Source organism: Triturus cristatus, chromosome 11, assembly GCF_964204655.1.
Source record: "Triturus cristatus chromosome 11, aTriCri1.1, whole genome shotgun sequence".
Lineage (NCBI taxonomy): Eukaryota > Metazoa > Chordata > Amphibia > Caudata > Salamandridae > Triturus > Triturus cristatus.
In genome coordinates, this window is record NC_140594.1 from 624,941,061 (window position 1) to 624,958,279 (window position 17,219).

Sequence of the window (17,219 nt, forward strand, 5' to 3'; positions counted from 1 at the left end):
GAGGAGAGTCGGCCCATCCCACTACCTGTAGAACTACCAAGCCCCAAGAACAAATGAAGCCAATAGAAACAACAGGCAGGGTGGGATGGGAACTCATGTGGCGGGAAGACAATACTCGGAGTAATGAAGATTACCGGTAAGTAACCGGGGCATTACCTCCTTGTAAGTCTTCCTCGCCATCTGAATAACAAAGTGAGCATATGGCCAAGCAAAGCAGCTTCACGGCACACACAAGAAACCACTGACAAGTATGAGATGCAAAAGAACATGGTTAAATCCAAAACATATAGAACAAATGTAAAAACAGCTCAGAAGAAAAATACAGAAGACAGAAAAACCACAAGAGTGGGAAGAACCAGCCTGGAGAACCGCCTCAGCAAAAACTCAGTTGAAAGACCACCCAATACCACCCGGTAGTTATCTATGAACATGTGCGTGGAGGACCAGATCGCGGACGACAGATATCCTCAGTAGACACTCCCTTGAAAGAGACCCAGGAGACAGACAGACCCCTGGTTAGCCGACCCTGAACCCGGGCCGACACCACTGAACCCTGAGAATCATAGGCCAGCAAGATAGCCTGCTTGATCCACCAACTCGCCGAGGTGAACGCAGAAAAGAGCCCAGCCCCCCAATCCGACCAGCAGAGATGATGGCCACCAAAAACACCACCTTCATGGTGAGGAACTTCAAATCCACAGAACCCAGATGTTCAAAGGGAACACACTGAAGGGCCCGTAACACCAACAGAAGATCCCAGGAAGGAACCAGGCAAATCGCCTTAGGGCGATGCAAAAAGCAACTCTGAAGCAAACAGGCCACCAAAGGATCCAGCCCGGCCAACAGAGGACTGCGAAAAGCCCGCAAGGCAACCCACTGAGCCTGTAGAGTAGAAGGGGCCAGGCCCAGGGAAAACCTGTCAGCAAGGAAATCGAGAAAACTTGAGGGATCCACAGACACAGTGTCAACCCCCTTTGACACACACCACTGAGAAAAGGAACCCCAATGGTGGAGAATAAGAAAGAAGAGGGTCGGGCGGCGGGAACCCTGAAGCAACTCCACCAAAGCCAGGCCTGAAGATGAAGCCGATGCAACACCACCACCCGAAGCAGCGGGCCCCGCAAGGGGTATGGAAGATCCGGAATCGCCCAGCACTCCCGGACAGCCATCTCCCTCAGATGAGGAAACCAAGGTCGGCGAACACAGCGGTACAAAAGGGGGTGGTGATGGACGGAGCATCAGAACCAATCAAACACTCACACCCAGTCAAGAGATCTGGGTTTGATCCATCACCGTTCTTTAGCCCACTCTGCCACCCCAGTTCAGACATGGCCATATGCAAATCAGTCTGACCCTGTGCCTCATGGGAACAGTCCAGCCCGAACTGCCAAGCCATGCCTTCCCTGGACCGGAAACAAGCTTCCTAGGACTGGTTTCTGGCATTTCAGCCGTCTTCAGCCGGGCTTGCTTGAATTCAGTGGCAAAGTGAGCAAGGGACTCAACGTCTGAGCATACCCTGCCAACTTATGGCGAACAAAGTGGCACAGCCGAGAACCACCAACAGAACAAAAGCCCCCTCCTGGCGAATCTTGCACAGGACACGTGGAATTACGGGAATTGGGGGAAAGACGTAAAGAAGGGAGTCCGGCCAACGGAACAACAATGCATCCAGCCGCCATGCCCCCGGGCACGGGAGAAGAGTGCAGAAGCGAGGCAGCAGAGCATTAAATTTGTTCGCGAACAAATCCATCATTGGGCACCCAAACAGGACCTGCAGCCGAGGGAACACAGACACCCTCAGGGATATGGCAGCCATCTGAGGAAAAACCGGGCTCAGGCGATCCGCCACACAGTTCTCCCTCCTCGGGACATACACCGCCCTGAGGGACACGACCGACCCCTCCGTCCAAGACAGGAACTCCTGAGCCAGGAGCCACAGGGAGCGAACCCTGCAAACCCCCCTGATGACTGAGGTAGCTCATCACCACCTGATTGTCCATACGGACCAGAACATGATGCCAGGGGAAAACTCTAAACAAGCCAGATGTACGGCCTTCATCTCCCGAAAGTTGGAGGAGCATCCCGCCTGCAGTCGATCCCACCGACCCTGAACAGACCGGGAATCTAAGGTTGCCCCCCAGCCTAGGAGGCTGGCATCGGTCGTGACCACCCAGGTAGGGGACACCAGCAACGGAAGACCCTTGGAGAGATGGGACTCCACCAACCACCAACCCAGATCGGTCTGCATCTGTGGGGACACATCCACCGGGAAATCGTAATCCTCTGAACAGGGAGCCCACCGGAACAGAAGATGGTTTACCAATGGGTACAAATGGAGGCGTACCCATGGAAGCACATTGATAGTCGCTGACATTGACCCCTGCACCCTCAACCTCTGACGGGCAGGGGCATAGTCCTGAGCCAGGAGACAACCCAGGTCCCTCCATAAGGTAGTCCTCTGCTCATCTGGCAAGAAAACCATCGCCCGGACCATGTCCAGGCGACCCCCGATGAACACCAAGTCCTGGGAAGGCACCAGGTGGGACTTCTTGTGATTGATCAGGAATCCATTAACGGACAGGACCTTGCAGACCCTCTGGACGTGAAGAGTCCCCTTATAAAAAGAAGAGGGAGATATCAGCCAGTCATCCAGGTAGGAAAAAACCCTAATCCCTTCCCTGTAAAGGATCCCAACCAAGGGAGCCAAAACCTTTGTGAAGACCCTTAGAGCAGAAGACAAACAAGAAGGAAGTACCTGGAACTGGAAGTGTCCGCCCCCCACGCAAAACCGGAGGTAACGCTGAGAAGATGGGTGGATGGGCAAATGGAGGTAGGCATCTCGGAGATCAAGTGAAGCCACCACCTCCCCCTGAACCAGCAGCGGGAGGATCTCCTGCAAAGACAGCATCTTAATTTAACTTGGGCACTGTAAGATCTTACCCGCTTCAAATCAAGCACTGGCCGGAGGTCCCGCGAAACCTTCCTCACAAGAAACATGATGTAATAAACATTCAAGCCCATCTGACAAGCTGGAACTCGATGAATGGCCTCTTTTGAGAGAAGATCCTGAACACCAGCCAGGAGAGCCTCCCTTTTTCCGTGTTGCAGAATGCGGGGGAGTGACAAGGAAAGCGTCCTGAGGGAGGGAGTCGAACCAGATTGGGAAGCCGTCCCGTAAAATCCGTAGGGCCCACTGATCTGATATTGAGAACTCCCAGGCAGCAACAAAATTCAACAGTCGCCCTCCCACCAGAGCCCCGACAGCCAGGATCCGAGGATATTCAAGATTTTGACGTGGGGGTAGAAGTAGCCAGCTGAAACCAGGATTTGTTGAAGACTGGAGAGGCCCCGGTTGTGACCTCGAAAGGGCATGACCCCCACCTGGGAGTAGAAGAAGGAGCAAAAGACCTATCAGACCAACAAAACGCCCAAGAGAAGGGCGGGTGGGAGCTAACAGCTTCCTGTCCTCCGCGGACTTCTTAACCATCTCCTCCAGGGAAGAAACAAACAGTTTTGTCCCTGAAAAAGGAATCCTCATAAGGATCGCCTTCTGGGACATGTCCGCTTTCCTGTGACGGAGCCACTCCTGGCGACAAGCCCTGAACAGCCGCACCTCCAGCCGTGGCGGCGGCCCCCGAGGTGTCGAAGGAGATATCAGATAACAGCCTTGTCTGCTGCTCCATGATCGCCAGAGTAGGAAGGACGTCAGCCCCCTGTTCCAACAGTTCGGCCAAGCATTTTTAAGTCCTTCAACAGAGATTGGACAGTGTAAGAAAAATAGGTGGAAGCCTTAATGGAAAAGTTGGCAGCCGCATAGGAACACTTAGCAGTAGCCTCAAGTCTTTTATCGACCGGATCCAAGGGAGATGCATCCTCTGAAATGATGGACCCTTGAGATGCCAGACCTGCCATGAGAGAATTAACCTTCACGGAAGATGGAAAATCCTTTACAAAGTCCTGGATGGCGTAGCATTTAGATATGTAACGCATGAAAGCCTGTTTGTCTACCTCCTGTCACTCATTGTCAATCACCTTTTTTACAGAAGGATGTAGAGGCAAGGACCTGGGCTCCTTTCGCTGATCTTGCATGAAAAGATGCTCCATCAGCTCATCGATAGGAGGAGCAGGGAAGTCCATGTTGTCCTTGATGTGCTGAAGGACTTCTCTCAATTCCTGGCCCTGCATAAAACGACCCTTGAGGTCCTTCTCCTCACCCTCAGTGCCTGGGGGAGGGTCCAGTTGCTGATGCTTAGGGGTAGAGGGGGCCTGCCCCACTTGCACTCTTCAAAGGCTGCTGCCACGCAGCCTGAATCTTGGATTGAATTGTCTGGAGAGATAGGGACTCAGATGGAGGCTGGGAGCTGGGCCCCACCACTACTGGAGGATCCTCACCAGGCTCCATCACTGGGACACCTCAGGAGACAAAACAGCAGGGAAACAGCAGTGAAGCACCGCAAAGAGCCACACAGAGGGTTGGAGCAATCCTCCCTAAGTACCTTCTCCTGTCGTAATTGTAAGGTGGGATAGCGCAAAACTATCGGCAACCCACGTAGCCAGGCAACCCTCCCTAGCAGGAAGCCAGCCGTGCGAGACTCCGCCCCCCCTGGAGGCCAGAATAGACCCAGAGATACGGGTGAGTAGTCGCGCTTAACAAACTCCTGATTGATTGATTGAACGTCGCAAACCTCCACCACTGCTGAGAATGCAAAAGAAATGTGACTCCTGTCCCCCCCCACAACAAAGTGGAAGAGCAGGAGCTGAGAGGTAAAAGACAAGTCGCCTGCACCGCGTACAACTGGACACCCCAGCCTGCAAGGTAAGCCTTGCGCAGAGGCTGGGCAGCTAGTATCCGCTCACATACCAGACGGCTCCGAATGCCAACGTCCAAACGGATCTGAGACGTAGACATAACCAGACAGCCCGCTGTGCCGGAGCTGTATAGCAAAAAGGCTGAAGGCGCCGGTGTAGATAAAACACGTGCGCCCTAGATGGAGCAGAGACGCAAGGACATGAGAAGCCCCACCCGGACTACCAGCACAAGCGCCATAATTTCATTCCTAGACCCGCACACGTAGGGTCGCACACCCCAATGGCTCGCTAGCACAGATCCTAGCTAACATCCCTGCATAAGGGGAGAGAGAGAGACGGGGCATACCCCAGGAAATGGGCCCACTTGAGTAGAGCCTTGCCCTAGGGTCGTAGATCCTGCTAGAGCAGGACCTCGACTTACCTGAACATGCACATTTGGATAGTCCAGCACAGAACAAAATTTACAGGTAGTGGGATGGGGCGATGCTCCTCTTATACTAGATATGGGGTGACGGTGGTCGGCCATGATGGGGAAGGATGGGGGCATGGGATGCTAACTTTGCTTTGGAGGGTACTGGTGTGGAGCTGAAGCTCACTTTGTTACTCATGTGGCGAGGAAGACTTCCGAAGAGGTAATGCTGTGAAGCAATATGTCCTAACGCTCGCAACTAGAACACACAGCACTTAAGAGGTCTTCTGCAGTACAGTCAGAGCACCACATTTAAGTCTGTGATCCCTGCTTCAGCTGAGCGAAATGTTTCCAGGCGTACTAGACACCAGATGAGCTGGAATTCTGGTAAACATTTTGCACCTGAGTGAGGTAGCTTGCAACTGTGTGATCCTAACCCCAACCCCCTCATCCTTCTCCAGCACAGTGAGATCTGCAGCAAACCATTGCAACGTTCTGCATTTGACTGGGATCTTTTAAGAAAAATTTGAGCAGATAAGCAAAAGAAACGGCTACTTATTTGAAATCCTAGTTTTCTATTATGGGCCTGAATAAGAGTCAGTGGAGAAGGATTTGCATGTGGAATTAATTCCACTCTTGTCCATCAAAAATGGTGGGGAATATGACTCCTGCACTTTAGAGGGTTAAATCTCCCACCTTATCCGGGACAGGAATCGCCCGTGAAAACTCAGGCAAGTGTGTTGTTATGAGCAACCTTTCCATTGTGTCCCTGCCATCCTACTCCCAGACACTGGGAGCAGAGTTCTTCCCACAAAACAATATCTCCTGCTGGTGTAATGTTACATGTAAATACATAGATGTATCAGTGCAACTGTGGTTGTGAGAATGTACCACAGTTATTTGCACTTGAAAATTAAGCCATTTGTAACTTGATCTAACAAATGCAAATGGATTTGTGACAACAGCACCTAAAATAAATAAAATAAACTCTTTCAAAAGCAAATTTTCAAAGTGAAAAAAGGATACACGGCTGGAAACATTCTTCACAGATCACGCTATACAAACCAGAAAATCAAAGAGAAGTTAAATGCCAGCGTAGTGATTTGTGGCTTACAACTTAAAGATGGTGCCTGGCTGCCATAAAACATTACCATTTTCCTAAATTTACGGTTACTAGCCAATATGTTTCCCGTAATTTTCTTTTCTTTTCAGAATAGGGATAGCGAAGAAGGAAAAGTGACTTTTTTTTTTTTTAAATATCTTTATTGGCATTTTTTAACCTATGCAGAGGGTAATTCTTTTATACATATATTGAAACATTTGAGCAGAAAATATACATTTCCAGCCTCCATTAGGAGGATCATCAGACAGCAAATTATCTTTTCAGTCTGTTCCCTCGGCATATACAACTAAACTTTTGTGGATGACGCCTATTTTGTCAGCAGAATCTCTTAACTCCCCTATATACCCCCTCCCTTCCCACACTCTTCTGTGTTAGCATGTCTACACTACTCTCTTTTTGACTCCTGTTTGTAGCTCATCTCGTGTACTACTCATGGTTCATAAGGCTGTTGTTAGTCGCTACTCTATTATCTATGGGGTGTTCCCAGCATCCGGATTCGGGGTCAGGGGAGCCCCGGGCAATTGTGTTTCCCCATCATCTCTTAACATTGCCTCCCAGGCACGTAAATCATCTTCCACTTTCTCATCATGTCTAATTTGTTTCAATCGGACCGCCTCTGCCCGTTCATAAATATCCTTCACCCACATCGCTACTCTTAGGGGGAAGTGACTCATCCATGATATGGCACTAGCATCACAAATTTCCTACTGAGGTTTGTGGTCTTAGGAGTAGGAAGTAAACCCAACAGGACCGTGCGTATCTCCCTAGGAACCACCCATCCCTTAGCCTCCTTTAGTTTGGCAAAAATTTCGGTCCAGTAAGGGCCCATGATTGAGCAAGACCAGGTCCTATGTATGAAATCCGCCTCCGCTTCACTACAGCGGGACATTACCCCGAGTGATTTGGGTAAATTCTAATTAGTGTTTTGGCGTAAGGTAGGTTTGGTGCACAAAGTTGTATTGGATCAATTTAAACTGTGTATTAGAGCTCACTCGTTTAACACCCTCATTTATTTTAATCCAATCCTTTGCTGTTAAAGGGGCTTTCACTACTGCTGCTCATCGTGTCTGAACAGGGAGTTTATGGGTCATCTTGTCTTCCCTCATTGCCCGGTATAGGTGCAAGATAAGTCGGCGTCCCTGGGCCATATATAGCGTTATTTTCAATACATTTGTGACAGGGGTTCTTTAGGGAACGAGGACCATAGTTCCCGGTCTACTTGGGATATCTTCCTATACTGAGGAAACTGCTCGTTTACCAGGTTAAAGGTGGTCTCTGCACTTTCTCATGTGATATATTGTTTATTTTCAAAGAGGTCAACCATCGTTAGGCATCCGCCTTTCTTTCATCTATGGACACGCATAGAAGCTGCAAAAGGAAAAGTTACTCAATTGTAACCATAGGTTAATAACTTATAGTTTTTTTAATTCACTTGCTCTGTTCTCTAATGCCATAGTGTATTGTTATGAAAATTACAACTTATTTTTCTCTAGTCTAAAGAATTTCATTTTTTTTGTGCATAAGTGGAATGACTCGGGATCGCGTCTCCTGAACCGCACACTGTACAGAAGCACCATATACCCCCTCTTGACTTTTTTCCTCTTTGGAAGAGATGTCTTTGTGTATGGGCATTACGAATATTTATATAATCTTGATATTAGAGTTCTGCTGCTTTCCTGCCCCTGAGGAAGTGCGGAGATTGCATGTGATTCCACATCACTACAAGGTTCAGAACAGTTGTTTCAGGTAGGTCTTGTTTTCTGTTTGCAGCAGGTATTGTTGTAGAGCACATGCTGTGCATAGATTGTAACGCTGGACCCTTTCCCTCTAACGTCATGGGAAGAAGCAGAAGATGAAGCAAATAATGTTTTTTTAAACTGTCTGACCAACTTGTGTTTTACTCTATTTTGAATATCCATACAAAAGATGTGGGGCTGTGTGGACCGATATCTGTGTTGCTATTTTACAAATGTCGGCCAAAGGAATGTTTCTCATGAAAGCCTTGTTGCTCCTTTCATGCAAATAGAATGAGTTCACCAACCCACCAGACACCTATACTCTGCCTCAGTCTCAATCGCACACATTCCCCGCATACAAAAAAGCAAAACTGGTACTCACTAATTCTCCTGCATCACTTCCAAGACATGGAACGACCTCCCTCAACACATCAGAGCCTCCTCCTCATTTCTTGAGTTCCGCAAGAAGCTAAAGACCTGGCTCTCCATATAAGCACCGTGGGGATCAAAAACCTACCCACCTGCTCAAGAACCTGGATACCCTCTTGGGTGATTAGTGTGCTATACACATCAATATAATTGAACATAACCCTGAAATGCAATTTGGACACTAAGCTGTCCCAGACATCAGGTGGGTGAAAGGCTGAGTGGGCTGGTACAGACACACAATTATGATCTGCAGAGCACAGTTTATGCCAGAGGCAAGCATGAAATGAAATATGCTATACTGCCTGTCTCCACAGTCATAGACTTTTAGCAACAGGTCTAAGTCTCAAGCGACCTTCTCACAGTGATCATATTCAGAGGCAGACCCAAAAGTTGGAACACAATGAGCAAGGATATCACTAAAGGGATTGTGCAATTCTGCAACTCAGTTGCTCCAATGCTAAAATGCCGACCACATCTGACTGTCATAGGAAGTCACCCTTCAAAGTAAGAACAACAACTGTTTCATGCATAGAGTAGACAGATGAGGATATTCAGGGTGGGATCCTGTAGGTTAAAGCAGAAGGCAGGTGCTTCCGTGGGGCACAGAACCCCTAAATCAAAACCAGGCAGAGCAAAACTCAGGGAGAGCGAACCACTCAATAAGTTGAAACTTAGGAATGCACCCCATGTTCTGTGCCACCATAGTGGCAACCAACAAAGGCCCATAAAACATTGTGAGGTCACTGCCATTTTGAAGCTACACAGGCCGCATGCCAGGCAGAGGTGGCCAGCAGTGCTGACCAAGTGGCAACCACTCAGTGTCAGGCTAACCCAAGTGAACTAGGGCATACTCTCCTACACCCACACCCCAAACTGACAGGAAGTGCACGGCTCAAACCCTGTCTGCCTGCTCCAGACAAAAATAGCACCCATACCCCCACCCCTGTGACCAACGGATGCAGTGGTTAGACAATAACCGGTAGTCAATAGGAGACCAAGGGAATGCTGCCATTTTGGGGGCAGTCTGAAAGGGCTGCTAAATCATGACTATCTGCAAAGAAAAAAATTACAAAAAAATAACCCAGAAAGTTCCATGCACTGGCTGAAGCACAGCCACATGGAACAGTGAAACGACAAGTATATCACATACAATGGAGGCATAAAAAACAAGTCTCCTTATGTTGGGAAGTGGCTGCTTACCGCAGCAGGAACAGCGCTGCCCCCGTTTCCTTCTTATGGCATAAAGGAAGAGACGCAGCAAACCTAAGGACAAACACTATGGGTTGCGTTTTTTTTTTTGTTTGGGTTAAGACAGGTTAATCCAGTCTGCTGGATGAGGCCAATCTTCATTTCCAAGCACTTGGACAAGGAAGATGGGATTGGAAATCGTTTCCTGTTTGTCCCTTAATATAAAATTCTGGTCTTACCTTCTTTTTGTGTCTGTGTTTCAGTTGATTCACAGCCTCCTTTTGTAATGATCTACATTCGTCCAATACTCTCACGTACTTCCTGCATTTTCCGTGGTGTATTTTTAGTGTTTCTCATAATGTACTTCTTGATCAATCTATATGATGCACATGTGAATTTCTTGATACACTTTGGGGCCTATTGACAAGCTAAATATTTTAATATGTTTGTTAATACTACCCTTGCTCTCAGGGGTCCTATCCCAGAGTCTTGCAAATGTGCTACTGTGATTCTTGTGCACACAAAAAGGGATTGGTCTGCCCCAACCAACTTTAGGCCTATAAGTCTCATCGACTGCATTCAGAAAAACTTTTGTCAATGTGTTCTTGCCAAAATCCAAGACTGGATGTCAGATACGCTCATACTTAGACCATTTCAGGTGGGTTTTCGATCTAAAGTCTCTACAATAGATCAAGTATTTTGGTTTTTGATGATTTATTGGTGCACAGTTCTTATAAGTAAGGGTAACCTATATGCCGCTTTCGTTGACTTACGTTCGGCGTTTGATCTAGTTCTATGCTCCAATCTCTGGCAAACACTTAGAAACAAGAAAATGCCACCCCCTTTATTGTCACTGGTTGCCCGCCTCCATGAGGAGAATTTTGCAAGAATCAGATGGGGGAGTCAGGATGAGCTGACAGAAAAGATCACAGTCAGCAGAGGTGTAAGTTACGGATGTGTGTTGGCCCCTACCCTATTATCACTTTTTTATAAATTACTTTCTACCTTTTTTTAAAAAAAAACTCAAATCGATGCAGACACACCCTCTTTGGCTCATGTTTAAACACCAATACTTTTATTTGCAGATTACACTCTGGTGGTCTCCAAGCAGCCTCCAGAAGCACTTGGTGCATTTCGAAAAGTTCTGTGCCGCAAGGGGACTGGAGATCAACACAGATAAAACAAAGTTAATGACGTTCAACACCCACAAATCCTTTAAAAAGGGTTTATCTCATACTGGTGAGCAATTGAGGCAAAAGAGCTGATCTCCCCACTTTAGCCTGGAAATTCCTTGATTTCAAGCCCCAAACAGGCTATGAGCCCTATCGGGACCAAGTGACTGTAACCAGTGACAGAAAACTGTACTTTCAATTTAGAGTGGGCACTCGCCCACTGAGAGGTTTTACAAAGAGTTGGTCTGCAGGGGCTATTGATCCATGTCTTGTATTTCAGTTTCAGGTTGAGAGTGTCCTGCATGTCTTCTTTGTTTGTCCTGCTTTCGCTCGCCCCCACAAGCTTTGGCTTGCTCCCATTTGTAGGCATTTTTGCCAGCGTAGCCATCTAGTGGCCCTCCACATACTGATATCCGATTGCTGTCTATCATATTTCATACCTCTTGCTAAGTTCTCAGGGGCTTTGTGGATGCTGTGCAGGCAGCTCCTACTTCCTGCTTAATTTCTGATGATTTCTTTTTTTTGTCAACGATGACTGTATTTGATGCATTCTACCATCACAATGCCTACTTCTATTTATTTTATATTATATTTTACATTATTTATTGGAGACGTTTTATGACATTTGCAATTTATCAGAAGGTTTTAACCTCTATAATTAATGATTTTTCACCTGTGTTTGCATATTACCGTTTATGGCTCTGGTGGCCAAAATAAAGTTATTTGAATGAATAAATATGATTTGTAGCACTACATTAGTACTGAAAACGTCACAATATGATATTCACAAACATACGTATTGGAGGCAACAACACTCATTGAAGGTCCACCCAGCAGGCTAGCTGGTACACTGAAGACCTCAGAACCGCTAAAGGACACTGTAAAAAAACAGAAAGGAGATGGCACACTAGCAAGGACACGACCAACAAGACCACCTTCAAGACACCCCTCAACCTCTACCACAGACAGTTGAGAGAATCTTAGTTAAAGGCCTTAGCCTCACTCATTGACTCAAGCTCCAAAAACAGCAAAGAACTCTTCAACATCATAAAAGTTTTCTCCAACCCCTCAAATGCAACAAACAACATTACCCACTCACAGGAACTCTGCGACAACCTTGCAAACTTCTTCCACGATAAGATCACCAACAGCTACAGAAACTAGTCCAAGGTCACCGACTTCTTCAAGCATCACAATGACCCCGCTACCAACCACAGACACCCAACTAACCAAATGAAGCAGTCTCAAAACCACAAAACACTGCCTCTAGCATGAACTCGGTACACTCATGGGCCCCAACCAACCCACGCGCTCACCACATCTTCACCCTAGGCAATGCCAGAATCAGCCATGCATTCACCACCTTGTTCAACACCTCAGTTGCCACAGCCACCTTGCTTGAGGACTGAAAACACGCAGAAGTCGATGCCCTACTAAAAAGCATCAGCAGACCCCAGCGAACTCAACCCCTATCGATCAATCTCCCAGCTCCCGTTCCTAGCCAAAGTACTAAAAGAAAACATCAACCAACAACTTTCCTCACATCTAGAATAGAACCTCCTACTCGACTCATCCCAATCCAGATTCCTCAGCAACAACAGTTCCGAGACAGCCATCATCATGGCTACTGATGACATCCGAGCCATACTCAAATGAGGAGAGACTGCAGCTCTGATTCTCCTAGATCTCTCAGCAGCCTTTGATACGGTCTCCCACCACACACTCATCACAAGGATGCACAACAAAGGAATACAAGGAGCCACTCTCAGGTGGATTGCCTCTTTTCTCACGGGAACAATGCAAAATATCCTTCTTCCCCTTTCACCTCTGAACTCAAGGAAATCATCTGCAAAGTACCCCAAGGAACCTTGCTCAGCCCCACCCTCTTCTTTTTTTTAATATTTTTATTATTTTCAGTGGCAGAGGCATACACAATACAGGGAGAAGAAAAACAAAAACAAAAAACATTTTAAACAATGACAGTCAATCGCACAATTATTAGTACATAAGATTAAATCCAGTTTTCAATAGGAGACCAAAGTTTCCTAGCAAATGCCTTCTTTCTGTGTCCTTTCAAATTATACACTGCCCCACCCTCTTCAGTACTTATATGACACCTCTGGTCAGCATTGCTAAAGCCCACAGACACAACATCATATCCTAAGCTGATAACACACAACTCATTCTCTCCCTCTATTAAGACACCCCCAACACCAAGACCAACTTCCACAACTGCATTACAGACATCACCATCTGGATGAAGGACAACTGCCTGAAGCTCAACAAAGACAAGACAGAGGTCCTGCTTTTCTGAAACAAAAGCTCCATATGGGACACACCCTGTAGGCCCTCAGACCCACCCCTACCCTCACTGACAATGCTAGGAACCTAGGCACCAATATGGCCAACAAGCTAACCGTGACGACTCAAGTCAACTCCGTCTTTTCCTCCTATTTCTTAATCCTCTACATGCTTCGTTAGATAATCAAATGGCTACTCCAAAGCTCAAGACGCACCATCTCCAGCCGACTGGACTAAAGCAACACTCTCTACACAGGGATCGCAGCTCACCTCCTCCGATGACTACAGACCATACAGAACGCCACAGCCAAACTTGTCCTGGATCTCCCTAAACGAACCTACATCACCCCCTACCTCAGGGAACTCCACTGGCTCCCTGTATAGAAAAGATGTCAGTTCAAGCTTCTGACCATGCACACAAAGCCCTACACAACTGCAGACACGCGTACTTAAATCACTGCCTGAAATTCCACCAACCCCCTTAGACACATCTACTCCACGTCTCTTTCTATAATGCTCATGCCTCGCATCCAAAGTAGAAGATGCTGAGGTTGCCACTCCTCCTACCTAGCATGAAAAAGAAATGGAACCAACTACACTTTCATCTACGGACCTCCCCATCTCTTCCAGAGTTCCGAAAGTCCCTAAAGACCTGGCTATTTGGCTAATCAACTGTACCCTGCCACCGCCTGCATACCCTCATGGGTGACAAGTAGCGCTCTACAAAACCTCAATTGATTGATTGAGGTTTTGCCTCCCCTTGGCCTGTCTTTTTCTGTGCGGAGATCTCTGTCCCAACAGTGGAGTCTAAGCACACATAAGTATACGTTTTAGGAGTAAATGTGGGTGGGACATGGGAAAGTGGCTGGAAAATGGGAATCCTTACTACTAAGGAGAGGGGTTTAGGAAGGAGTAAGGAGAGGTAAAGGAATCATCAGGGGTGGACGTGTAGCATTTTCTCTTTTGTTCTACATTTAAATAAATATATCAAATTAATTTACATTCATATTTAACATAAAAAATATTTTTAAAAAATGTTTCAAAGTCTATTAAACTTTTTTAATCTTCCCAATACTCTACCATAAGGAGACACTGTAGTAAGAGTGGAGCTCTCCCTATGGTAAAGTATAGGGAAAGGTTCCCTATAGTTTACCATAGGGAGATCTCCACCCTGGTGGCAGAGATCTCTGTATGTTAAAATATAGGGAAAATATAAAAAGTTTATTCAACTTGGGAAACAGCTAGTAAAAATATGTTTATGTTAAATATTATTGTAGATTAATTTGATGAATTTATTTTTATTGCAGGACAAAATAAAAAAAATGTTACAGAAATTATTGAATTTCCACCTAAAGAAAAAAAAGTAAAAAATATAATGCATTAATAATGAAGTGATGTGTTGCATTAATTAAAAGGAATGTAATCATATTTAATTAATATTTAATCTAACCTTAATTTTTAATTCACAAAAGGTTGTTAAGATAGTTTGTAATTAAATAATAAATAAGTATTATTTTTATATTTTTTAAACATTCCTTCATTCATTTCTCTGGGCGGGTTTTGCATGACCATTGGTTGGCTATGTATAGTGCTGGACTTACTACTGTTTTTTTTGGGCAGAAGTAACTTACACTTGTATGTTTGGGTTCACCCCTTTTTTCGGAGTGGAGATGACCAAGTGTACACTTTTAAGTAACTTTACACTCAGATTTTGAGAACTGCCCAAAGCAGTGAAGTTACCTAAAAGTGTAAGTAAATTGCATATGTATATTACTCACAAGTATAAGCTACCTTTGTGAATAGCCCCCTTTGTGTCTGTCTAACGATGGAGCTACTGTCTTTTCATTATATACTTTCTGTCTACTCCATGATAACACTGTGACTTACCTCTATATCTCTGCTGCGAGCCACCTCACTGAAGTTTTCATGCTGCTCCAGGGTTTTGTCCACCTTGTCATCTGTCATACAATAGCAGCGAAGACGTCCTTCCCGCGTGTCATTCATCTTTGCAAACACTACAAATTTTCCCATGTATGGAATGGCTGTCAGCTCCTTGTAAAGAAGGGTGCAAAAATTGACGGCCTCTGCAGTGCGTGGACAGTCTGCCAGCCAAAACCTGCAAGGAAGTAGGATCTGCTGATAAGGAATATCAAACTACAAAGTAAATTTAAAAATGTGTCTTTGATATAAGTGAAATATAAGGACTCTGATCTGCAGCAGCCAAGGCCCACAAAGAACCGGAAACTGAATGGTTTACAAAGCATCACACCAAGGCCAATAGTCAGTTGAACATGATCTTTTATTACAAATATCTTCTGATAGATTGACAATATCCACTCAGGGCTAATACCAGAAACCTGACGTACAATGCATAACCTTGGACGATGTTAACCCAGAACTAGAACCTGAGGGACAACAATGGCCCAACAAGGACCAACACTGGGGGCATGGCATACATACAATGTTTCAAAAAAGGATTAGAAATATAGATTGGCTGAGATATAGATAATGTTCTGCTTTAAGTTATACGCAGAGAATATTCTTGATATGCATAAAACCCACCTAGTACTAAAATCATCTATGATACACACAATGTCCTGCAACATCTAAAACGAGAAGGAATCTAAGATATAAAATTGTCCCAGCAGACAAGAGACAGAAATAAACTATGATAAAGGTAATGTCCACCAAACACTACTGATATGAGAAACTGAACATGCCACACCCAGGAACTGAACCAAAAGACCATCTGAGATGCAGGCAGGGTCTCACTGAAGAATAGAACTAAAGATTGTGAAATGCAGTCACTCTCCACTCTCCACTAGAGGCTACAAACAGAGAATGTTTGAATAATAACAGTGTGACATCCAGCCCAAGAAGCTAAACCAGACCATGTTATACATATCAAAACTAGAACTAAAATACAGGCAGTGTCTGCCCTCAAAAGAATGCCTTCAATATGCACACAATGCCCTATCAGGTAACTAGAGAAAGAACCACAAACTGGAAAAGAAACAAAACGTGTCATATAGACAGAGCCTGACCTAGGACTAGAACTGGAAACATGGAGAAATAAGAGAATGCCACACCCAAGTCTAGAAGCAGCCACAACCTTACAGAAATACATTTCACAGCCAGAACTAGAAATACAGACCCAGTTATCCGAGATGCAGGCAGTGACCCACTCAGCTCTAGAACTAATGTCCTCGGACTCAGCAAATATCTCATCCAGAACTAGAGCCAGTTACTACATAAAACATATTAAATGTGCTACATAGGATTACCCGGGGTGGGGTGAGGGAAGGGTTTTGAGGGACAAATGTGTGCATGCTGCAAATTATTGAGCCGTAAAAGTGCCCCTCCCAAAATGCTGGGAAATCCCGACTCTGTCATACGATGAACCACAGCTCTGTAAATATTCAATGACTGTCAACTTTCTCTTCACCATATGATGGATGAAGCTTATGTTTTTCAATAAAAAGAGTTCCAAAAACAAACAATAAAAGAGGCATTCCACATTCGCCTTTTGTTTACATTACGAATTGCAGCTGTGTCTTATGAATTGCTGTGATCACTGCTACCGATCTTGCACATGGTGGCCACTAATGTAATCTTGTCTTATGTTATTATTACATTACTAATAATATTAGTAGCTCAGGATGAATTTCATTGATTACAGGAAGCCCTTACTCCTTAAGGTAGAAGATCCCTGATGTAGACCCAAAACCAGATACAATTTCGAAATATATACAAATGTTCCACCTAGGACTAGAATAAGATACATAACCCAATGTCTCACTAAGGACTAGAACCACAGACCAGTGACACCACAGTACCCAAGTCAGGCCTAGAACAGGGACCATATAAAATGCAGGTAAAGTCTCACAAATTACTAGAATCAATGACTACTTAAGATGATAAAAATGTCTCACCCATGACTAGAGCCAGACATCTCTGCTACAGACAGCATCCCACCAAGGTCTTAAACAAGAGAAATACACACGTTCCACCCAAAACTAGAACCGCAGACGACATAGGATGACATGTTTCCG

At 45.5% G+C, this 17,219-nt stretch overlaps 1 protein-coding gene across 5 annotated transcripts in view; it reads right to left on the bottom strand.

The window, feature by feature from the left end:
- ANK1 (ankyrin 1) overlaps positions 1–17,219 on the bottom strand; it is an 826,509-nt gene that overhangs the window by 258,245 nt on the left and 551,045 nt on the right. For all 5 annotated transcript variants that reach the window (XM_085634053.1, XM_085634051.1, XM_085634052.1 and 2 more), the window contains one exon: positions 15,055–15,283. In XM_085634053.1, the coding sequence (XP_085490179.1) occupies positions 15,055–15,283 (229 nt within the window). The remainder of the gene's footprint in view (positions 1–15,054; positions 15,284–17,219) is intronic.